A 23,201-nucleotide genomic window follows, 5' to 3' on the forward strand; every position below is an offset into this window, starting at 1 on the left:
ACACATTCCTTGAACGAGTAAAGCCCTAAAGGCCCAGCCTCTATGTGTGGGGTGGGCTAGAACTGCCCGTGGCTGAGCTGGGCTTCCTCCCTCAGCCCCGGCTGCAAGGACCTCTTGTAACAGTGGAAGGAACGTGACCTTTTAAACAAAAGGCTCACAATGTAATGAATGAGTGCCCCACTACAGCTCTTTCCATAGTCTCCCAAGTGGTGCTGGGACAGCTCCGCTCTCATGGGGAGAGCATGTGAAATACGGGAGGCCCTCTAAGGACTCTTAGTTCTTTACTAAGTAAGAGAAAATCCTCAGGCGCAGAGCCAGGTAAAGATGCTCTAACCACCAGGTGTGTGAAGGAGGCCAGAAAAGAACTGACTGGAAGCTTGTGAGGACCATGACGTGTTTACTGGGCCCCTCTGTTTTTGACCAAGGTTCACGTGAGAGGTGTAAGAGGAGGCCACTTGGCAGCCAGGAAAGGGACCCCATGAAAAGTCCAAGCTCAGGTGGTCTTTCCCTGCGGGCCTTTTGAAACCCATTTTTCCACAACCTAAGGAACAATCACAGCAGCAGCTGCCACTTACATGGGTGCAAAGCCACCCCAGATGCCCGACCCACACCCCTCCAAGGTTGTCCTTCCCATTACAGACAAGGAAGCGGAGCCTGGGGCGGGGGGTGGCATGGCGGGCAGACCAGGTCTCCAGCACACCCTGCCTGCCTGGCTCTCTCCTGGCCGCACCCCAGCCCCTCTGAGCCTCATGCACTCTTCTAGAAAGACTTGCGGGGCTCTTTGTGGAAGCACAGTCTCCATCTCTGTTGCTGGGGATGGCCTGGGGGTCCCTGGAGGTGATGACGGAGAGGCCGAAGGGACCATGCTGAGCCCATGGCCACCAAAAACTCGTGCCTCTCGGCTTTTGTCTGTTTTAGATATTGTGGTTCCCCCTCACATGCCATTGAAAAAGGGCTCTAATACCGCAAAATGTGTGGGGTGGGGGTGCTGCATGCATGTCCCTCCAGATATCATCCTGAGAGTCCCCAGGCGGCCACCTCATAGCTGTGGGCGTGTAGTCACATCACCCACCAGCCCCTCTGCTCACCCCGGTATCGGTCCACTAGTCATTGTCCCATGAGCGGCCGAGTCCTCCCACCACGGCTGGCCCTGAGGGCCCAGACGTACCTACAGTGGACCACTATGGGCCCGGCGTGGGTGGGGTTGAGCGTCTTCACTTTTTTCAGGAACTTGAGCATCCCGATGGGGGTGAAAGGCACTCCGAAGTCAGGCCAGCTGGTGAAGTGCAGCTGGGAGACGAGCCGCGGGGCTTTGCAGCCCTCAGGGAGCTGCTGTGGGGACACAGGTGTGAGAGGGGACAGCACCTCCCCATCCCCCAACCTCTCCCTCGGGCTCCCCTGCCATCCAGGCCTTGGCAGCCGCGGGCATGCGCGTGGGGAGGGGCCCATCAGTAGTGGCAGGACATTCCGCGCAAGAGAGTCAGATGCCTGTGCTGGCTCTGGACACGCAGCACGGCTGCATGGGGGGGGTGGCAGCGGAGCGGGCCCTGGGACACCTGTCCCAGGCCAGGCCAGGCAGGCCCCAGGCAGCCACACACGTCCCTAAAGCAGGCCCAGGACTCAGGGACCCCACTGGCAAGCAGGTGGTCTGTGCCTCTTTGCCTGTGGTCCTGTGCAATTACCAACAACTCACACTTTCACTCTCAAGGGTGTCTTAACTGTGGGGAAAAGATGATGCTACAGGCCCACCGGCAGGAGATACCCAGACCCGTCCTCAGATTTTGTTACCAGAGCCCATGAGTTTGGTCCTCTGCCCCAGACCACAGAAGGTTATGCAGCACGCGCGTGTGTGTGTGTGAGAGTGTGTGTGTGTGACTGTGTGAGTGTGTGTGTGAGTGTGAGTGTGTGTGTGTGTGAGTGTGTGTGTGTGACTGTGAGTGTGTGTGTGAGTGTGAGTGTGTGAGTGTGTGTGTGTGTGTGTGAGTGTGTGTGTGTGTGTGACTGTGTGTGAGCGTGTGTGTGTGTGAGTGTGTGTGTGTGTGTGTGACTGTGTGTGAGCGTGTGTGTGTGTGTGAGTGTGTGTGACAGTGTGTGTGTGCGCGCACGCACGCGCGTCGGGAGAGAGGGAGGAGCCAAGCAGGGGACAGCCAGAATGACAAAGCTCATCTTCCCTTTTCTGCTGCGGTTTCCAGAAATCTCAGACTCGTGTGTTGTGACCTGATCACAACAGTCACTCCACCTTTGATTCCTGATAACATAACCTTCTGTTTTTGCTATATTTTTTCTATCTCCTCAATCTCTATTTCATCTACCTCCTCTACAGGCGTCTTTATTGAAGACAGCCTTGAAACCTTTTGGGGGAGAAGTAACAGGAAATAGTAAGTGTGAAAAATAATGAGGAAGTTTCAGATCTCATTTTGAAACTGTTTCAGAAAAATTCTGCCTCATGATCCCGGTGTGTGAAATGGCAGTGTGCTGAGGGGGACGCCCCCCCGCCCCGTGCCCCCCGACTGACTCCCTGGGAGCCAGGAGCGGCCAGCGTGATCTGAGGACCGGTGCGCCGCCTCTGGTTCTCCTCGCAGACTCCGTCCTGTGCCGACGGACGCCCGCCCCCCACCCACCTGGCACGGCCTCCGGCCTCAGCCCCCACCAGCAAGAGCCACTGCAGTGCTGCGGACGGGGGACCAGGGGGTGGGGGGCGCAGAGCTCTGCATGTCAGCAAACGCAGCCGTGTATTCAGTCTGGACACTGCACTCTGCAGGGCGGCCTTTCCAGAAAGTCTGGCACTTCTGACACTTACCGACTGGATGCAGAACTTCCGGATGGTGTAGTCCACGAGGACCACACAGTCCTCCACGCACACCCGGATGTTCCCGTAGGTCCAGCAGCCCTGGTCCGGCCAGTACTGGTAGCACTTCTCCTACACGGAATAAGTGCACGGGAACAGGAGGTTGAGGGCCTTTCCATCACCTCACCGCCCCGGCCCTGCCAGCAACACAAGCCCCACACGCCAGGTGGCTGCCCTGCAGCTCTCAGAGGGGGACACTGAGGCCACACGACTGGTGAAGGGTTGCCCTGAGCCTATAACGGGGCCCTTTCTGAGTGCAACGCCCACGACATCTCACCTTAGACCTCTCCACCAGCTGACAGTCATCCAACCTAGACCGCCCCACAGCTGATTGAACCACGGTGCGTAGTCCACTCCCTGCAGAGCTGGGAACCTGACCAAAAGCAGCCCCCAGGCCGGGCGGGGCTCGCAACAAGCACCTAGGGCTGTGTGTTCTGCGAATACTTCCCAGGGGGTTCAGCAGCTGAGCTCACTGAGGACACACTTGGTTTGCATCCCTCCTGCCAGTCCACGGCTGAGGGCAATGAGTCTGTGGTCTGCTTCATGTTCCCCATTTTTGTCTAACGAGGACGGGCTCATTGCTCCAAAGGCCACTGTCTGCACCTTCCTCCCTCCGGACTACAAGTGGCCCCAACACGAGCTCCCAGAGGGTGGAGACAGGGCACCACCACGACAGGGCTAGGGGCGCCCGGCACCTGACCCATTCTCCTGACCATGGAGGACACGGACGCATGGTGACCACCAAGGAGGGAAAGTTCTGCTGAACAGAAGTCTCTACTCGTCAACTAGCCTTCGAAATATCGGGCAGTTTATCTTGGCGAAGGCCAGCAAGTGGCATAGCTGATGGGTCAAGTCACGAGAACTAATAATCTTACAAGACAAAAGGCGTCTTGGTGTTTCTGAGAGCCCAGCATTTGTGCTATGACACCCGTGGGCCAACTTTCCCACCCTACGTCCTGGCCTGGGGTGCCTCTGAAGTGGCCTGAGGCGGGGACAAGCACACAAAGCCCTGGTTTGGGGCAGGCCTGGCCTCCCGGGGCCCCTGGAGACCCTCCTGAGCTTCTGGCCTTACAGGGCTCAGCTCAGGTTGCTGAGGGCTGTTTCCAGGGCCCCGCAGGGCCGGCCGTGTGGATGCGTTCATGCCCTGGGCCCCCTCTACAGCGATGCCCTCCCTCCCTCCACGTCAGATCATGACAGGACGGAGCAGCTGCATTTCACAATGTTCAGCCAGGATGCCAATGCCAAGGAGACCACAACAGAAGTACGTGAGGCATCAAGAAAAAGGAACTCTATTGAGAAATGATTTCATGTGAAATGGTGAAAATCAAAACGAGGAAGCAGGCCAGCTCTGAGTCACAGAAATGGAAAAATCCAGTAGGAGGCTTCGGAGTAATACCAGAGAGAAAAATGTCACGTAACATAGCAACAGAATGGTGGCTGGGGGAGGTGGGGGGGTTCTCTGGGTCTCCGTGCTTCTGCACTGGTCTCATTGTGTTTCATGTTTGTAAGCATCTCCCCCCCAAAGCTGGTTACAGTGGTGGCTGGTCCCAGGGAAACGAGGCTCCTTTTCTAGGGCTGGGTCCTGCCTCAGCATCTGCTCAGAGTGTGGGGCCCGTCCAGGTAAGTGTCCCTGCCTGGTAATCCCCAGTATCCTCCTGTCACTCTTTCCATGAGACGGGATGGCCAGGGTATGACTCACACAGAGAAGGGGACCTCCCCAACCGTGTCCCAGCTCCCTTAAAAAGAAAACAAAAACCTCCATCCTACCCCAACCGGAAACATGGTTGGAGGCTATTTCCTGTGTGACTAGTGACAGTGGCACTGGGAGGCTGCTTCAAGGCCTGCTCTGCCTGTGGGCCTGCCCTCCCACCTCCCACTACAACCGAGCTCCCCAGGTCCTGTCATTTCCATCTCAAAGGGCAGCCTTTCCCCTAAGCCCCTCCCCACCCCCAAGCTGCCTGAGCTTCTCAGGAACAGGCTAGGAGTGCCCTGCCAGTAGGTGTTGCAGGCAGAGGCACAGAGCAGGCCCTCTCAGGCTCCATGCCTGGCCTGGTGCCTGGACACGGTGGCACTGGGCACGGGCCAGCGGGACCAACGTCCCCACCACGCCGGACCTTCCTCTCCGCCTGCTCGCCTCCCTTTGCTCTGGTCCACAGGCTAGAACGTGCTATAACAGTCTCCCATCTCTAGCAAGTCTCCCTCTGGCTTCCAATTCTTCCTTCACTCTGGAGAATGAGCTCATTTCCTAAAATACACGTCCCTGCTTACTGCTGAAAGCCCCCAGAGGCCCCCACTTCCCCCGCTGTGTCAGCCTGCCACTGGAGCCCAAGGCTCAGCTCCTTGATCATTTCTAGCCATCCTGGCCCCGGTGTGGGCATCCGGGTGGGGGCCCAGCAGGTTGCTCAGGGTTTCACAGGCACATACACCTGCCACACCGATGCTTCTCTCTGGCTGCATTTGGTAAAATTCCCTTCAGTGGTGAAGACCCAGCCCCACCATCACTCGCTAAGTGAGCACTCACGGCCTTGTGCTGGCCACGACCCATGGAGGGCGGTTCTGCCTTTGGACTCCGCTCCTTTACGCCCCAGGAACCTTACTCATGCTGTGCTCTGGTTTATTCTATAGGGGGGTGTGTCCCTTTAGCCAATGTGAACCTCGAACCCATAGAAATGCCTCTGCCTCTCTGTACCTGGGCCCAGCCCAGTGCTGCACACACACCAGGCCTTAGCCCAGCCATGCCCCTGCCTGGATGGCTCATCCCTTCCGGACTACTGTCCCCTTTACGCTCCATATTTTTATACCACCTCCTGACATCAGCTACTGTTGTTTGCTTTCTGTTCGGCGCCGGCCCCTCCCCGGGGAATATAAATTGCACGAGGCGAGTTTGCCTGCTGGCTCCCTGTACACACCCCTGTGTGTACCTGTCTGGGAGACAGGTAGGTGCTAGTGAGTATCTGTCACATGCCGGAAATAAACATGCTTAACTTGTCTTCTTTGTAGCGGTTTCATCTTCTTATAATGCATATGACTTTTTGAATCAGAAACAGCTAATGAAATATATTGGAATGACAAGTCAACATTCGTTCAATATTCCTTGTTTTCCAAATGTATTTCTCTAGTCTGGATAAATAGCAGGAAGTCATTCTTAGTTATAGTCTGAGGCCCACCACATTCTATGCTCAACATACTAAACATCTGATTTCTAGAATCCACTGCCTCCGTCCTGGAGTGAGAGCTGCCGGGGGTGGAAGTCTAGAACAGTGAGCTACTGACAACCCAGAGAATTTACTTCAAAAGTGCTGTGAGCCACGGGGTGGTGTGTTTTCTTTTTCTCTCTTTTTTTTTCTTCTGCAGTGATAAGAAGGGAGAGAAATAGGAAAAGGCAGTGGTAAGCACCCTCTCCCCGAGGAAATAGCTGCAAAAAGTAAAGTATTCTCAAGGAGTCAGAGGGCTCACCTCTTTTCTTTCTTTCAGGTTCGTCAACATGACGATGGTTGCAGACTTCTGTTCCCAGATCATTCTCCAGAAGTCATTGACTGTTTCATGTTTAGGGCCTGTAAGTAGAAGGTGATCCCAAAGTCAGGCACAAAGAGAATTCCCCACGGGTCCCAGCCCCTGGCACCCTGGCCTCTGGCCCTGGGACAGGGCCGGCTGTTCCCCAACTTCTCTGAGATACAAAAGGGTTTGTTGGGCCAGTTCACACCCTACAGAAGTCCAGAACCCTGGTCTGAGGGGGACCTGGAGTTCTCTAGCCTCTGCATCACACCCTGCCACACTTCCCCACACCCCGCTGGAACTGGGGAGTCCTCAAGGAGCTAAGTAACGGGACCCAGCTGGTTATATTCATGGGGAATAATGGGTATTCAAATGAGGTTGGGTGTAAAGCTACCGTGTTTCTCCGAAAATAAGACCTAGCCGGACAATCAGCTCTAATGGGTCTTTTGGAGCAAAAATTAATGAGACCTGGTCTTATTTTACTATAAGATCTTTATAATCTACAATATTTTTATTGTATACAATACAATATAATGTAATATAATATAATATAATTATAAATACAATACAATACCGGGTCTTATATAAGACTGGGTCTTATGTTACTAGAAGATAAGGTCCGGTCTTACATAAGACCGGGTAATATAATACTGGGTATGATAGAATATAATATAATATAATACTGCGTCTTATATTAATTTTTGCTCCAAAAGACGCAGTAGAGCTGATTGTCCGGCTAGGTCTTATTTTCAGGGAAACACGGTACCGTCCAAGTGGTTTGTGGCCACTCGGGTGCTGGTTAAAGTCTCAGAATATCAGCCCCCTACTCCAGAAGCACTGAATCAGAATGTGTGTGTGTGTGTGTGTGTGTGTATGAGAAAGAGAAAGAGAGAGAGAGAGAGAGAGAGACCGACCCTCCACATTTAACCCCTTTTCCTTTGTGAACATCTCATCTGTCAGTTACCCAGTGAGCTGTGGGCTAGTTTCTGGTGAGTGATGGTGAACAAATGATAAAGTAGCCCTGGAAGAAAGTCCTCTGGCCTTTGCCTGAACACAGAGACAGTGCCTGGAGGTGTGGCAGCCACTTTGTGACCCTGAGGGTCAGAGAAACGTAGCCTAAGGAGAAAGAGACAGAGGTCCCTGTGCCCTGAGCTGCTGTCCCAGCCCTGGGCTGCCTCCTACGGGATGTCTGCTTACAAGAGAGGAAAGACCTCTCTGTAGAGTCTACAGCCAAACACATCCCTGATGGGTGTACGTGCGGCTCCCTCCCTCTGGGTGTACGTGCGGCTTCCTCCCTCACAGGGAGTCTGCATTTTCACAAGCTCCCAGGTGACTGTGATGCACCTGGCATTTCGGGACCCGCCTGCCCAGGAGTGAGGAAGTCCAGGAAAGCTAGTTTTAGCTCCAAGGCTGCCTAACTGCACCAGCACCAGCTCTTGGGGACATCACTCCCTGCGTGGCTGGGTTATATGCTGCAGAGAAAGTTCTCAAAAATTCCAAGTGGATTACGTGCAAGGTGACGGCATGCTTCCATGGCTAAAGCAGCCTGTCGGCTACAGCCATGCTCTGAAAAGCTGCTCACTCCCTTCCCCCACACCCCCACCAAAACCCGACAACTTGGGAGCCACACAGAGAGCTCAGCCCGCTGAGAGAAAGTCAGGGTTATCTAACGCAAGTATCAACACGCTGACATGGTGGCCGCTGGACCACTGGGCGCCCTGTGTTTGAATCACGCAGGTGTGGAAGTAGGTGTAGGTGTGTGTGTGTGTGTGTGTGTGTGTGTGTACACATACACACTGGTGAGTGCACATCTAACATGTCTGTTATACCTGTGCTTGCACATGACAGACGCCCCACAGGCCCACATCTGTCTGCCACGACCACAGTGGGGGCCGATGCTCTCAGGAGCCCCCACTCTTCTGCTCTTGAGAAGCACTGTGAGGGAGCTGCATCGTCTCACTCTGTAGTGCTCCTCAAACTCTCATGTGCAGAGTACCCTGGGCATGCTTGCTAAAATGCCACCCTGACAGCAGGTCTGGGGTGCGGGCTGAGCTCCCCCATTTCTCACTAGCTCAGAGGAGGTGCTGCCACCTCTGGTCAATGGAGCAACCACACGTCATTAGGAAATCATGGCTGCAAGTAGAGGCCAAAGGCTCCCTGAGATTCATGCCACTTTTCATCCCGTGTGCAGAGGGAAAGGCTGGACAGACCAATATCGGGCAACGTGAGCCTAACAGCGTGTGCGCGCACACTCAGTATTGTTGGTATCCAACAAGGAAACAATAGCCACCCACGTCGTTTTTACCAAAATCTTGTTCAGAAAGGAACAAGAAAAGCTTACCTTGAGCCGCTATGAATTTATTCTTCTCCTTGTAACCCTAGAAAAATAAAATCAGATTTATAATCTTTTGGAATGATGTGTACTGGAAAGATTTCTTTATTGTTAGAAAGCAATACATATTCATCAAGAAAATTTTGGAAAAGAAAAAAAAGAAAATTCAGCAGTAATTTCAGAAATAACAAATGATATTTTTGTATGCGCCTCTCTGGTCTTTTTTTTCCCCCCCTGTGAATATCGTCTGAGACACACAGACAGACAGACATACAGACATTTATATATTTTTAATTGGTTCACAGGCACAAATCTCCTATACTGTGCATTATGATACTTTTATAACTTATATTAAAATATATTTTAAGGTTCACTTAAAATGGCTTCTTAATAATGCACTGCGTATGGTTTTATCACCGGTTATTTAACTGGTCCCTCCTGTTCTATTCTGAACATCCTGGGTGCTTATGTCTGTTTCTTGAAAAATGAATCCTGGGACCCAGATGCCAGTTCAGAGAGTGCTTCCACGCTGTCTTTGCTGTGGCCAAACCACCCGGGAAGGTGGTGACAATTTACATTCCTGGACCCAGAGAAGAAAGCGCCCCCCTGTCATGATCCACACTGAACCCCCAAATGGTCCAGGTGTGTGTGTCCTGCTGGGCCGGGGACAGGAAAACGAGGACTTACATCTATGTATGAAGCATTAATGTAGTCTGAACAGGGGGTTCCATCCACCGGGCTCAGGCTTACCCTGGAATGATCATCTGTAAACAAACAAACACACACATCATGAAATCACACCAGCCACGCATCCCTTCCCTCTACAGTATTAAACACGACAAAAGGCAGCACCAGGCCTTCTGCTGCAATCAGGGCAGGGAGAGATGGAAGGCAAGGATCTCGGCGTCCAGGACTGGGCACGGCCTGCAGACAGGACAGCAAAATGTGCGACCCTGCAGTGCAACGACCAAACTCTCGGGGCCCCAGTGTACGTGCACTTAGGAGAATTTTGGGGGTCCACTCTCCCAGGGAGAGGACTACTCTATGCCTGGCCAAGTGGACATTTCGGTCTGGGGTTTGGGACTCCAGACCCCGACTCTCATCCTTCAGGTCTGCCCCAGAGAGGAAGGTAAGCAAGGCTCCCACAGACCTGGACCCAACGGGCCACCTGCAGCAAGATCCAAGCCTGGGGGACAAGTAGTTTTCCAGAGTGAGATGGCTGGCCAGGGAGTGCTGTGTTTGTGTATGACAGTGTGTGTGTGTGTGTGTGTGTGTGTGTGTGTGTATGTGTGTGATGTGTGCATGGTATGTGTGTGAGTGTATGACTGTGTGTGAGTGTGGTGTGTGAGTGTATGATTGTGAGTGTATGAGTGTGTGTGTATATAAGTGTGTGTGTGCGTGTGTAAGTGTGGTGTACGTGTGCATGTATGACTGTGTGTGTGTGTGTACGAGTGTATGTGACTACAGTGTGTATGTGTTGTTCCTGGGGTGTGTGTGTTTGCATGCACAGACTGGGGAGCTTTCATCCAGAGCCCCATTATGACTTTTGTGGGTCCTTATCACTTCTGCCTACATGGGCCCCTTCTTCCATAAAAAAATTAGACATTTTATTTTATGAAAGTGTTCATAGTTAATATAAAGATGAATTTAATCCAGGCTGGATTATGGTCATACATTCTTTCTGCTTTTAAAAGAAATTAGATGTGTCACGGGCCCCTGAAAGTGCTGTGTCCCGGCCCGGGGTCTCTGCTGGCACGCAGGCGGCTGGTTTCCCCCAGGAAAAGAAACATGAAAGATACCCAGATTCGGCCCAGGGCCGGAATGAAGCTGCCCCTGAGTTACTCATGCCGCACTGGGCACACAGCTGGGTACATGGCGGGCACTTCCTGTGTATTTACTGCATTAATAATTCTGTCCTTGCCCCTGCTTGGTCTCCTCCTCGTCCCCACAGGACTGAAACCGAGGAGGGCGTGTCCGTGATAAGGGCCTGGGGCACAGACCCCGCTGGCTGTCATCTCCTGTCTACCCGGAAGGCGGCTGTGGCCTCAGACACCCATTGTCTAGGCCAATATCGCTGGGCCAGATGTGTCCTGCTGCTCACACAGGATGGGCCAGGGCAGCCCTCAGGGACAGTCACGCCCCTACAGGGTGAGTGGTCAGGGTGTCAAACCCCAAACTCATAGCGTGCGCGAACGTGGCCACGAGACCCTCCTGCTCAGGGGCTGGCAACTCTGAGGCAGAAATAGCACTGGCAGAACATATAGAAGCTAGTTGAAAATAATTTGGAAGCATTTACGCTTTGAGGACAGTTATAGAAAGCAGAGGGTAAAAAATAGACTTTTGGTTAGATTTAGAATCTTGCAATTTCTAAGTGCTTCCTGTCTTTTTATTCTAAAATGTCACACTTTGCTTTAAAAACATTATTTCCTCATTTTATCAGCTGTTGGCGCTTTTCCAGAAAAGAGGATGCTCTCTCGCCACTGGCCGAGGAGCCTTTGCATGGCCCAGCCTCTGGGGCACACCTGATCTCTGTCTCCAGAGCTCCTAGAGCCACATCCATGACTGGGCTCCTGCCCCAGGGGCATCTTGCAAACCTGGTAAATTTACAGCCAACCTGGGCTCGGGGAAGACGGGGAGACGCAGGAAAGGTACCCCAGGCTGTGGGAGTTGGGCCCCAGCCCCTCTGCCTGCCTGCTGGCTCTCACCCACCCTGAGTAACAACAGCGTCTCACCCCTGGGGTGGGAGCAGGAGCACAGCACCCCATGATCCAGCCACTCCTGTCCCAGGCCCCCAGCTGGGCCCCAGGGCATCTCTGGCCAACTGCTCAATTTAATCGCACATCTGTCTCAGTTAGCCTGTCTTGCCGATGCCAAACGCCAGATGCCACCCAGTTGGCCATCGCCACGGCACGTCCCGAGTGCCTCCACGCCGCCATTCCGTACACCTAACATCCCACTGATGTGAAACGCATCTCGTCTTGTCAGAGTCCCCTGGCCCCTGCTGACTGCCAGCGCCTGCAATTTCCTTTGGTGTGGGGCTCTGGGGCCACAGGGTCGGGGGCAGGACCCTGATCCTCGGGTGGGGAGAGAACTCACGGAGGAGGAGCAAACGCCAGTCCTGTACCCTGCCCATTTCCGTACCTGCAGGAAATGCCCACCTCCTCTGTAGTACAAGCTGGAGACACAGCTCGCAGAAGCTGTGCAGGAGGCCAGCCCTGCCTTCCCCAGGGGGTGACTCTCAGGGGAGGTGGCGCCCCACATGGGCTGTCACATCTGGGAGGAGGGGGTGGGGTGCAGGTAATTCCCACACCTGGCCATGAATTCAGGCCCCATCGAAAATACTCTTAATTCACAATGGAAACATTACCTTGAAAGGACAAAGGGTTTAGCGACTAAGAGAGAAATAAATGTAGGCCAGGAACCTAGGAGAGCGGTTTGCCCTGACGAGGTCCTCCACGTGGCACGCCACAGATCAAAGCGTGAATGAAACTAATTAATTAGGCTAATTATAGTAATTTCCAAATATCCCGATTTTTATTTGACACAATTGTTCTAAAGACCCCAAACCTCCCGCACGGTTTTCCTCTCCTTGGAGCTGCCCCAGCCCGTGCCACTTGCCTCCCTCTTCCCGCCATCGTCTCTGATAAGGCACATCAGTCTAAATGCAAATCCTCTCCAAGGCATCTTCACCATGTCCACACCTCACCCTGGTGGGAGCCATCCTCACAGCTCAGCCGCACCACCGACCCCAGCAGCGCCGGCCCCGCCCCCATGCTTCCCCGGCCTCCTCTACAAATACGTGTGGGATGGAAGGCGATTTGGTTCATTTCTCTAGTTTTAGTTGGATCGTAGGCTCAGGGGGCTCTCTGCAAAACCACATGTGAATTCTATGCATGCAAAAGGTGAAAGAATTATTTCTATCAAGGGCTAAATATCCAGAGACTACATAAATCGAATGGACCACAGCTTCTTCTGCTTACAGAGCAGGTGGACACAATTCTGACCCTAAAAACCTAACCAAGAGCCAACATGCCGAAGAGATCGCAGAGGCTGGCATCCTCCACCTGCAGGCGCAGTGCCCGAGAAGGGAGGTTCCCTGGGATGGGGCAGCCCTTGGGTTCAGCGGTCAAATCTGGACCCGGTAGAACCCTTCCATGCTGCCATTCTATCAGCCTGATGGGCAAAGCCGACAGGAGGCGTCCAGGCCAGGCGAAGGATGTCACAACCCTCCTGGGCCAGCTTTTACAAAGGCAGCTTGGAATGCCGGGTGTTTGTCTTGGCACGTAGGCCGGATGTGAATGCCAACCTTGGGGCATGGCCTATCCAGCGACACCCCTGGGCAGATTTGTCAGCTTCCTGCCCTGCCACCTCCCCAGTCCATGGCACCTTTAGCTGCTGGAGTTAAAATCATGTGGATTCTAAGCCTTCCCACAATACTGCCAAAGCCCGACAGATTCTTATTGGTCATTTCTGTCCTTGGTTCAGGGGACTTGCTGCTGGTAGCCAAGACCGCTAAGCCTGAGAGCAGGAGAAGCCCAGGGCCACCCGCCGCCCCAGATTGGGGCTCAGGATCCAGTCAGAGGGGCCCTGACAGCTGGTGCAGGTGGCCCCCCGTTGGCCTCTGACACTGGGCAGAGGCTTAGCAGCCAGGTCCTCCCCCTTCCTCCCCCACCCCCCTGCCAACAAGGGCTGCCTGAGTCCGTGTGGGAGGTAGGAGCCGAGGTGACCAGGGTGTGAACGCGGAGCAGCTGTGCTCACGCAGGCCCTGGCCTCCCAGCACCGATCACCACGGCGCCCGGGAAGGCACCACCACCAACAGCTGCAAGGGAATGCAGAGTTCAGTCAAAATGCCACCCATCATGCCAAAGAAGTAAATTCTTACTGGGAAGGATGTTGGGATATCTGTTTTTCTCTCGGTTTTCTTCTTTATTGGCCTGTTCGAAAGTTCCTTGTATGTGTCCAGATGGCAATGACTGGAAAAAAATGCAGAGTTAGCACTAAACGGGATGAATCCTTGTACCATGGTACATCAGCTTCCCTAGAAAACGGGTCTCTGTGCCAACTACGTCTCGTCTGTCCCCTGTCCATCCCCACCTCTGCCTCAGAGGCTGTGCCAGGCACCGGGAAAGACAGGATGGAGACACAGGCCCGCCTGCCCTCAGGTACTGTCTGCTGGGGCCAGCTGAGGTGTGGACAAAACGGCAACCCTCTCGCTGGACCCTAAGCTGCACGAGGGTGGGGACTGGCCCGTGCATTGCCACCAAATCCCCGGAGCCCACACGTCCTGGCCCAGAGCAGACACCGCACAAATACGTCCAGACTGATTGACACAGCTCTGACCCAGGAGAGGTGGGAGCGAGGACACACGTGTGGAGGGAGCAGAAAGGTGTGCTACGTCACTGGGGCTGGCTGAGGGACGAGCACAGCGAGCACGCGGTCCTCACCTTGCTTAGGACTCAGTGTGCTCAGTGGAGCAGCGGGACGGCCACAGCCGGGGTCGTGCTGAAAAGGCTGACCCGCAGCCCCACCCCAGATCAGCACGTGTGTTTAGAAAGAGCCCCTGGAACCTGCGTTTCAGAAGCACCTGACCCTCCCTTCGTCTTCGATGAGGAAACTGAGGTGTGAGAAGAACGCTGTGCTGGGACCTAGAACTGACGTGAAGCCATGTGTCCTGACTTGCGGTCCTTGCCACTACTCGGAGGCCCTCTGACTCCTGTTGGCTCCAGCTGCCCTCCTTGTGCTGCTCGCTGCTGGGACCCCCTCCACGCTCAGGGGAGCTCCTCCCAGCACCGTGGGAATGAGCCGTCTGAAGCTCAAATCACATCTTTTGACATTCTACCTGACCATTGGCTGGACAAGGGGCACTGGAACTCGAGTAATTAGTGTAAATGTTTATCAAGCATTCTGATGTGCCAGGCCCTGTGGGAGGACCTGCGTGACCTGCCCCAGCCTTCACAGCTCACCTACTCTTAGGTGACAGCAGGTTCAGCCCTGCTTTATAGATGAGGAAACTGAACCCCAAGGCAGTTACAGACTTGTCCAGTTACCCGGCTAGCACCGGCAGACACGGCGCGGGAGCCGCAGTCTGGCCTGAGCTGATACCTGGACCAGGAGGGGGTGCTCGCTTCTCCAAGTGTGAAGAAAAGCGAGGGCTTCCGTGTCCGCCCACCCCGGTAAGTGCCCAGGAGGCTGGGTCAGGCCTCCCAGTGCAGCCACGGGTCAAAGCCGAGATGCTGAGTCAGATCTCCTGTCCACGGGTACCCAGAGCCTCCCTTGCCCGGGTCAGAGGGCTTCTCTGTCCCAGACTCAGCCCCTGCCAGGGGGTGTCCTCTTTCCCATTTTGGGGCCACCAAACCCAATGTCCAGAGGCGAGGGCTCTGCCAGAGCTGGTGTGGAGGGCAGCCTGGTGGGCGCCTGGGCAAGGCTGACGGTCTGCTCTGCACCAGGTCAGCCCCTCTTCTGCCTGGAGTTCTTGACTGTTCATCAGAGTTGTCTTAACACTGACCTTGACTTAACCTCCACATGAAATGTGTGGTAACATTTCAGAGCCTTGTATTTTTCTATACCCAAAAGATTTTTGACCCCAGCACTGACAATAAAAAAGGGGCATGATAATGGTAAACGCATGATGTTATTAACGCATTTGTCAAAACTCAGAAAGTACAACACTGGAACCCGAAGCGACAGTCAGTACTGGTCCAGCAGCTGTAACAAATGTAGCACACGAATGCAACCTGTTAATGACCCAGGAACTGTGTGGAAGGAGAAGAGGGTCCTTCTGCCCAATTTTCCTGTGTAAACTAAAACTGCTCTAAAAAACAGTCTGTGAAAAATAATAAATTAAAGAGAAAAAAAAGACATAAAAAACCCCCAAGAAGCCTCCCTCTCCCTCGGAGGGTGAGGCGGCTGCAGTGTGGTGGGTGGAGGCTGGCAGTGAGTGGCTGTGACTCGGCAGCTGCGTGGCCCTGGCATCTGCTCCAGATGGAGATGCAGTGATGATCCTGGCTCTGTGGGTGGCACCGAGGGTCACTCGGAGTGAGAGAGACAAAGGGCTCTGTGCACGGAACCTAGACTCAGGTTCAAGTACACAGAGTACCTGCCCGCTCTGAGCCCAGCCCTTCCTCCCGCTGTCGTCTTCCAGGGGCCTCGCATCTCCAGCTGCTGAAGGGAAACGGGGGGAGGGCCCCAAGAGCTGTGCTGGAAGTGGGTCACCTGCAGTGCCAAGCGTGAGCCGTGCACATAGTGGTAATTGGTCAATGATACCTTGTGGTTAATTGTCCGATTATGTAATTGGCTGAAAAGGGTTTGTTTGTTTGTTTGGGGTGAGATTCCATTTCCATGAATATGCACACGAGCCAGTGCAGGGCAGGCGGCAGCAAACTGAGAAAAACAAACAAGGAGTCGGATGTGGGCTGTCCCTGCAAGCCCAGGGGACGGTTCTGGCTTGTGGATGGTGCTGGGAGGTCTCCTGGGGGCACCTCCCCTGTACGATTGTCCCCAGGCACCTGCAGGGAAAGAGGCTCTGGGAAGAACCTGTCTGGAGAGGGGGTTTTCCTGGCCTGAAGGGATTTAATCTGGGGTCTGAGTAGACTCGGCTAGGACAGCCTCCTGCCACTGGGCGTGGAGACTAAACCTGGACAGTCACAGAAGTCATCCTAAAAAGGACAGCAGCTTCAGTCACCGCTCGTGCACACTGGGCCAGGTGGGCACACACCTCCTCTATTCACAGGTTTTGTATGACCATCCTATGGGGGCTAGGCGCACCCTCGGGTCACCGACGAGGAAACTGAGGCAGAGCTCCAGGAAGTCGCCCCAGCCCTCTGGCATTCACTGCACTGAACCGATTCTCAGCACCCACCCCTCTCTGTCCGCAAGTTCCCCTCGGCTCTGCTCAGCAATACGCAAACGTCCAAACTCCGTGGGACCACTACTTGAGACTCATCTGTCTCCTTCTCACAGCTTTTGGGAGACTTTCTCAGGGCAGCAGGCAAGAAAAAAGAAGCAATAGGGGTCAGAGCCTCCATCCCAATCGTGTCTGTGAAGCCAAGCGTGGGCTGGTCCTGGCGGCTGCCGTGCTCTGAGCAGAGGGACAGACATGGCTTAGGACACAGCCGCCCCTCATTGGAGAGAGGAACAAACTGGGGTCCACAGAGTAACAAGCAGCTTGTCCAGGGTCCCCTGGAGCCAGGACCAGGCTCCACGCCGCTGGACGCGAGTCCAGGGCTCTTCCCCTCTGCCATATCTCCACCTGCCCCTCATGAGCGGAGGGGCTCCAGCGGGCGGCTGGGAGGGCTGCTCAGGGGTGACATGGTGGGGGGGAATCAGGGTGGTGGCCAGGAGAGTGAGGCACGTGTCTTGAGTGCAAAATGTAAAGGGGGCACCCAGCACTCAGGAATCAAGATAAAATAATATTCAAATGCAACATGAACACATCCAAATTGATGCATAAAATCCATGATAACCAAAATACCAAACTTTTAAGTAATGACACGATGAATAACAGTGTGTTGACAAGCCGCGTGGGGCCCTGAGGCAACAGGAAAAATCAGAATGATCCGGTCTTTATTTCACAAGTGTGCTATTCTGTTCTCCGGGGAGGGGATTGCTCGCGTTCATTTTGATATTTTTAAATGTTCTATTGAAACATTGTTTCTCCTGATGACTGAGTGTTTTGGTGCCTCCTTCAATTCTGCGTCTCGGGCAAGGGCCTCACCTGCCTGACCTGACCTGCTCCACGTGAGCTGCCCAAACTTGAGACGGTGCAGAGCTGGCGGGCTGTGACTCAGGGCCCTGCACAAGTCTCAACGGGAAGAAACACAAGTGCGAGGGGAAATAGGACAAGAAGGGAGGGGACCAGTCTCGTCACTACAGACTTGGGGAGTTCATTTGAAAAAGGAGAATTAACTTCTCTTGTCAGGCTGAGAGATTGCAAAATAATAGTGCTGGGAGCTGTCTTTCAGTATTTCTCCAAATTCTCCTAATTTCTCCAAAAAGGGAACACATTTGGAAACAACTAAAAGAAAGCAACATAAAGGCAGATGAGACTTGTGCTAAAAAATAAGCAAAGCACATTTACATGCGCCGTCACCTTCCTGTACCCTCACGTGTTGCTTGTGTGTGAGAAATCACATGTTTGTAGCAGGAGTCACGCTGGTTTTAGACGCAACAATTGCACAACCGTCTGCAGTCCACTGATCAGGCTCACATTCCAGCTGTGAGAACCTGAAGATGGGCCCCCTCCCCCGACCCCTCCATGGATGGCGGAAGCTGGCTTCTAGGAGACTGACTGATGTGAGAGGGCCGGGCCCCTCAGGGCAAGTCAACCCCTCTGCTGGAAACCCGTCCTGAAATATGGAAGATGCATGACACAAAACTCGGAACATAATCAGGCCAAACACTGAAGAGCAAAATCCAAGACGACACTTTCCACTGTCTGTCTGTCTCCCTGCCCATCTCTATATCCATCCATCCATCCATCCATCCATCCATCCATCCATCCATCCATCCATCCAATCATCTATCTATCTATCTATCTATCTATCTATCTATCTATCTATCTATCTATCTATCTATCTATCTACCTACCTACCTATCATCTATCATCTATCATCTCTCTATTTGATTCACAATTTACAGGGCATTAAATAAGAAATTAACACTGCAAGAGGGTATGTCATTCAAGTATTTTTGTGGAGAGTTAGGAAAATCAGTTTGCTACCCTGGGGACTGTACCAGTTGGTTAAGTCCCTCCCGGTTGGTGGTTGCCATCACTAAGGTCATGGAGGTCATTCATCCAAAACAGCAGCAGCAGGAGAAATCAGGCAGAGACTCAGGTCACACTGACTCGACCAGACAGCAGAGCTGTCAGGGGCAGAGCTCGTGTCCCCTCAAGGTGGTCCCCACACCGGTTAACTGATGTTGTGACAGTGGATCAGAGGAGGGACAGTCCCTACTGCAATTACACGAGCTCTGGACGCCTGTAAAAGGGTGCTCTGGGGGCTCCACTGCTTTCACCCCAGGGGCTCTCAGACCTGGTGGAGATACGGTATTTCTGTCGCACTTGATTTTGGGACATGGCACTCGGAGTGAGCTGGAAGGAGACCTCATGAGCATCTCATTCACCTAGCTCATCTTTGAATGAGGAATGAGCGTTAGGGAAGGGGTGCCCATTTTTGGGGTAGTGTCAGAACTGATGCAGGAGTTCTGAACCTTTGGGATATTTATCCTGAAATGTGACACTGCATTCCCCGGTTCCCTACTACATGACAAGAAGACGGAGGGGCCGCCCCAAACTCACATTGAACTCCTCCCGGAACCTCTTGCAGTCATCCGCCGACCGGACACGGATCTCCTCCTCCAGGTGACCCACGGGGATGGGAAAGTACTTCTTGGGTCCAGAGGGGGACCTGCTGAGAAGCATCACTCTTTGCTGCTCTGTGGAATCAAAAGAAACATAAGGGTCATTTAGCCATATTCCTGGATGGGTGATTCGTTAATCAGATGGACCAACAACATTCCTGGAGAAGTGACAGCTGGAGGAGGGGGTGATAACCCTCTTAGCTCACGCAGCCTGAGGCCCAGATGGCCCTGAGCAAGGCCAAGGTCTATAACACACCTGTCCTGCACCTGTCATACGCTGACATCATGTGTAAGGGAGGCATCCCTTTGGCCGTGGAACCTGCTCTCAACAACCAGAGATGCTTTATCTTCGCAGCCCAGGTACCCACCCACTCACCCACCCACGTCTCCTCCCCTCCAGCCCCTGCTCCTCCCACAAAGATTTAGGCAGCCTCACACCCCAGCTGCTTTCCAGGTTTGGAAAGAGAAGAGTGAAGTGATTCTAGGTTTCTGATGAAAACTCCGAACAGACTGGGAACTGTTAGGATATTAGTCTCCTTTGGCCTTGTCTTGTTTGTAACAAATAGTTCTGGTTACTCAAACCCCATAAGCTCCAAGAGTAAACCATCCTTGTTTTTTTTTTTTTCTCCTTGGTGGAGGGGGGAGGCACTGAAAAGGAGGCAGGGGGTGGGGCTGTAAGGAAGGTCAAACAAAGTGTGCCCACAAATTCAGACTGACGAGAAAGGAGAAATCATTGGCATGTGCTTCTCTTCCTGGGGAACGAGCTGATAGTCCTGACCAGGTGAACACAATCAGCTCACTGTCACACCTGCCAAAGGGCCTGTCCCTCCTGGAAGAGCCCTGTGAGAGCCCAGCCAAGAATGCCCCCCCACCCCACCCCTCACCCCCAGTTAATTCCTCCAGAGGCCTCAGAATGAGTAAGGCTGGGCCCCACCAGTCACACCCTCTTCCCTTCCATTCAGGCTGTGGAGCCCTGCAGGGACAGGGGTGGGGAGCGGCAGGGAGTGGCCCTGCAAAGCTGCCCCCCTGCCCCTGGGCCAGGTCCTCTGCAGCAGAAACACTTCTTATGATCTCCTGGTGGGTTTTGCAATCCCGTTTGTCCCCACAAACCACGGAAGCATCACATAGCAAGATGTCTGGAGGAAGCTGCAGTCTCTGATGGAAACCAAAGTGGTAAAAAGCCTCAGCCTCACCCACCTTGCTCGGCTGTCTCAAGAAGTGGGCAGAATAGCTGTGCGCCTTTAAGTAGCACTCACAAGTTAGAAGCAGAACTTCGAACCAGGAAGAGCGGCTGGAAATGCCGCTCGCCCACTGGGACGGAGCTGGTGGATCCACTCCCTCCCTCTAGCTCGGTCCCAAAACAGTGTGGGTTTCCGGGGAGCCCGTTAGAGCACTTAGATCATGAACCAGACTGTCTCATCTTAGAAAGACTTTGAGACAAACCGTATGTCAAAACCCTGTAGAAACGACAGGATATGAACAGTGACTCCAAAAAAGCCACAAACTGACGTGGCTCAAACGTCTGTTTCACACCAGAGAGAAAACAAGCTAAGTTTTGAAAAGGTGAAACTCTAGGGTTCTAAATGCCAGTGTTTCGCCAGGAGAAGCGGAGCTGAAAGAGGCAGAGCTGAAGGCGGTGAGCCCGTCGCACTAAGGGAAGCCGGGCGTCGCCAGGCGGCAGGTCGTACCTTGTTCCTCCAGGATCCCGTTGGGCATCTTCTTGTCCGCGCTGACCGCAGCCTTCCTCTGCTTCCTGAACCTGAGAGACACAGAGCGTTAGTGTTCAGCACAGGATCTCGGGGACGGGAGCCCCTGGGGGGCCGTACCCACCAGGTGAGCCGCGAGAAGCTATTCCTGCTGCTCATGGCTGAGCCCTGCTGGCTGCCGCCTGTGTCCCTCTGCCCCACCGCCCGCTGCCTTCTGGTGCCGGGGCCCACGCCCCGCAGTCACAGCCTGTGGATGCTCGTTTCCTCATCTGAGCAGAACAGGGCGAGTCAGCGCCGGGGGACACTCCTACCTGCAGAAGTAGGCGGCAAGCAGCAGGAAGAGGACGGACAGCAGCAGCGGCAGCAGCAGCCAGGCCAGCAGGGGCTGGGGCGCGCCAGCATCCGGAGGGCCTGGGGGAGAACCGGGTCCCCATGGTGACCCGAGCGAGGCACACACGGCGGGGAAAGGGGGTCTGGGCGAGAAAGATTCCCAACACCAGACTGCACTTTACAGTTTGCAGAGGACCCCTCATCAGCCCTTCTTCCCTGATGCCACACCCCACTTCACAGTTTACAAATTAGTTCCCCCTCTATCCCATCAGCCCTTTTTCCTGGACACCACGACCCCACTTTACAGTTTGCCGAGTCGTCTTCCCTCGGTCTGGTTCATGACATCTCCATCGGCCCTTCTGGCCCCACGCCAGAGCCACACTTTACAGTTTGCGTGGCAGTCCCTCCCTATCAACCCTTCTTCCCTGACACCAGAACCATACTTTACAGTTTATAAGGCACCTCCTTTGTCAGGCTTTCTTCCTGGACACCAGCCAGCACATCACTTTATAGTTTGCAAAGCAGTCCACTGTCCTCGTCTGTTCTATCCACAAAGGTCCCACTACGTAACAAATGAGCAGCGTTGACTCCAAGAAGAAAACCTGAGCTGAGGAGCCGGTGACCTGACTTGTCCAACGTCCCCTAGTGGGGTCAGTGAAGGCACAATACAGAGTCCCCCAGACTCTCATGTGGCCTTTTGATCAGGGTTCCCAGGGCATTGGCCTCCCCCCCTGACGGGGAGGTACAGGAGGGTGGAGGTACAGATGTCCCACTGCTCTGCCCCAGGACAGCGTGGGGAGCCCCCGGGGCCTCCTGCAGGAACTCAGGGCACCGGGGAGCAGCCTGACCTTCGGGCTGGCTGGAGGCCTGTGGCCACACCATCACCCAGCCTCCCAGAGCTCCCAATCCCACCTGCCCACGGGACAGCCGGCCACCAGGTACCCCCCTCACCCCCCGCTCTTCATCTGTCTTTCGCACCTGCCAAGTTGACCTTCCTCAAGCAGGAAGTCTCATCTTCCCGGACCCAGGGCAGCTGCCCAGGACCTGCCCTGTAAGCCCAAGTTAGAAGGGGCTCTGGTGGACTGAGATCCCACCCCCTCCCCTGATGTTCATACTTAGCTCCTGTCTCCCCAGCCTGTCATGTCCCCTCCTCACCAAACCGTCTCTGCTCTCCAGGGAACCCCTCAAAGGCTCCCTCCCCAGGAAGCCCACTCAGCTCCCCTCCTGTGGATCCCGAGGGGCTCTGTATGCCTCAAAGCGCAGACCCCATTCTCCTGGAGTGGACCGGCCCTGTGGGCGACCACGTGGCTCCATCAGTGGAAGCACCGTGAAGGTGACAGCTGGGCTTCCGTCGCAGTACTTCACAGAAGGACGAAGTGAAGCACGGCCCACGAGCCCAGTGGGGGCTCCGCAACCCTGCAGTCTCCCTCCCCTGGGCACCCCTCCCTGCGTATCCTAAAGGTCGTGTGGTCTGCATCTCACACCCTGGGTGGGATGCTCCCCGAGAGCAGGTCTGAGCCACACCGGGCCCACGGCCCAGGCCTCGTGCTGGCTCTGGCACAGTGCAAGTGATCGATGCATGCATTTCTAATAAATGACAAAAAATTACCAATTTGACTGACGATTAGAAGTAGAAGGGCACTGAGGGACAATAGATCGTGATGAGGAGGTGGTCCCAGCCACCGGACAACTGGCCAGCCTGCGAAACACGCTCGGTCAAGGCTTTGCCAATTCCTCCCCCTCCTGGCTTGTGATGCTCACAGGCCCTGTTGTAGCTCAAGGCCAGGTGACGTCATCCTGGGTCCTGAGACCGTCTGCCAGTCCCTCTCTTCGGGGCCCCACCTGCTCCACAGCTACCCTGGGGAGCCAGCCGGCCTGAGGCTTCCACACCTGCAACTCCACAGAGTACCGTCCCCACCCTGCCAGTGCCCTGGAACAAACGGAAGCCCAGGGTCTTGGGGAGATGCCCAGCACTGAGGTGCAGAGCTGGCCCAGCACCGAGAGGGCGTGGCTGCTCTGTATCCCCAGGGGCTCCATCTCAGCCTGGCCAAGTGCAGCCACAGGACTGCCCACTTCTGCATTTGCACGGAGGTCAGGCTGCTTGGCTTAGCTTCTGCCTGGCAGTGACTGG

At 54.4% G+C, this 23,201-nt stretch overlaps 1 protein-coding gene across 9 annotated transcripts in view; it reads right to left on the minus strand.

The window, feature by feature from the left end:
* PTPRE (protein tyrosine phosphatase receptor type E) overlaps positions 1 to 23,201 on the minus strand; it is a 137,118-nt gene that overhangs the window by 13,561 nt on the left and 100,356 nt on the right. For 6 of the 9 annotated variants that reach the window (XR_004425310.1, XM_033130541.1, XM_033130545.1 and 3 more), the window contains 9 exons: positions 21,052 to 21,151; positions 20,723 to 20,793; positions 18,973 to 19,109; positions 13,558 to 13,648; positions 9,363 to 9,439; positions 8,685 to 8,721; positions 6,305 to 6,402; positions 2,801 to 2,920; positions 1,169 to 1,332 (listed from right to left, as the gene is read on the minus strand). Coding sequence is in view for 8 of the 9 variants with exons in the window: in XM_033130541.1 (XP_032986432.1) it covers positions 1,169 to 1,332; positions 2,801 to 2,920; positions 6,305 to 6,402; positions 8,685 to 8,721; positions 9,363 to 9,439; positions 13,558 to 13,648; positions 18,973 to 19,109; positions 20,723 to 20,793; positions 21,052 to 21,151 (895 nt within the window). In the remaining variant the exon portion in view is untranslated. Of the gene's footprint in view, positions 1 to 1,168; positions 1,333 to 2,800; positions 2,921 to 6,304; positions 6,403 to 8,684; positions 8,722 to 9,362; positions 9,440 to 13,557; positions 13,649 to 18,972; positions 19,110 to 20,722; positions 20,794 to 20,864; positions 21,023 to 21,051; positions 21,152 to 23,201 lie in introns of those variants that run through there. The other 3 variants (XM_033130547.1, XM_033130548.1, XM_033130542.1) reach the window with 2 other exon arrangements.

This window comes from Rhinolophus ferrumequinum, chromosome 16, assembly GCF_004115265.2.
Source record: "Rhinolophus ferrumequinum isolate MPI-CBG mRhiFer1 chromosome 16, mRhiFer1_v1.p, whole genome shotgun sequence".
Lineage (NCBI taxonomy): Eukaryota > Metazoa > Chordata > Mammalia > Chiroptera > Rhinolophidae > Rhinolophus > Rhinolophus ferrumequinum.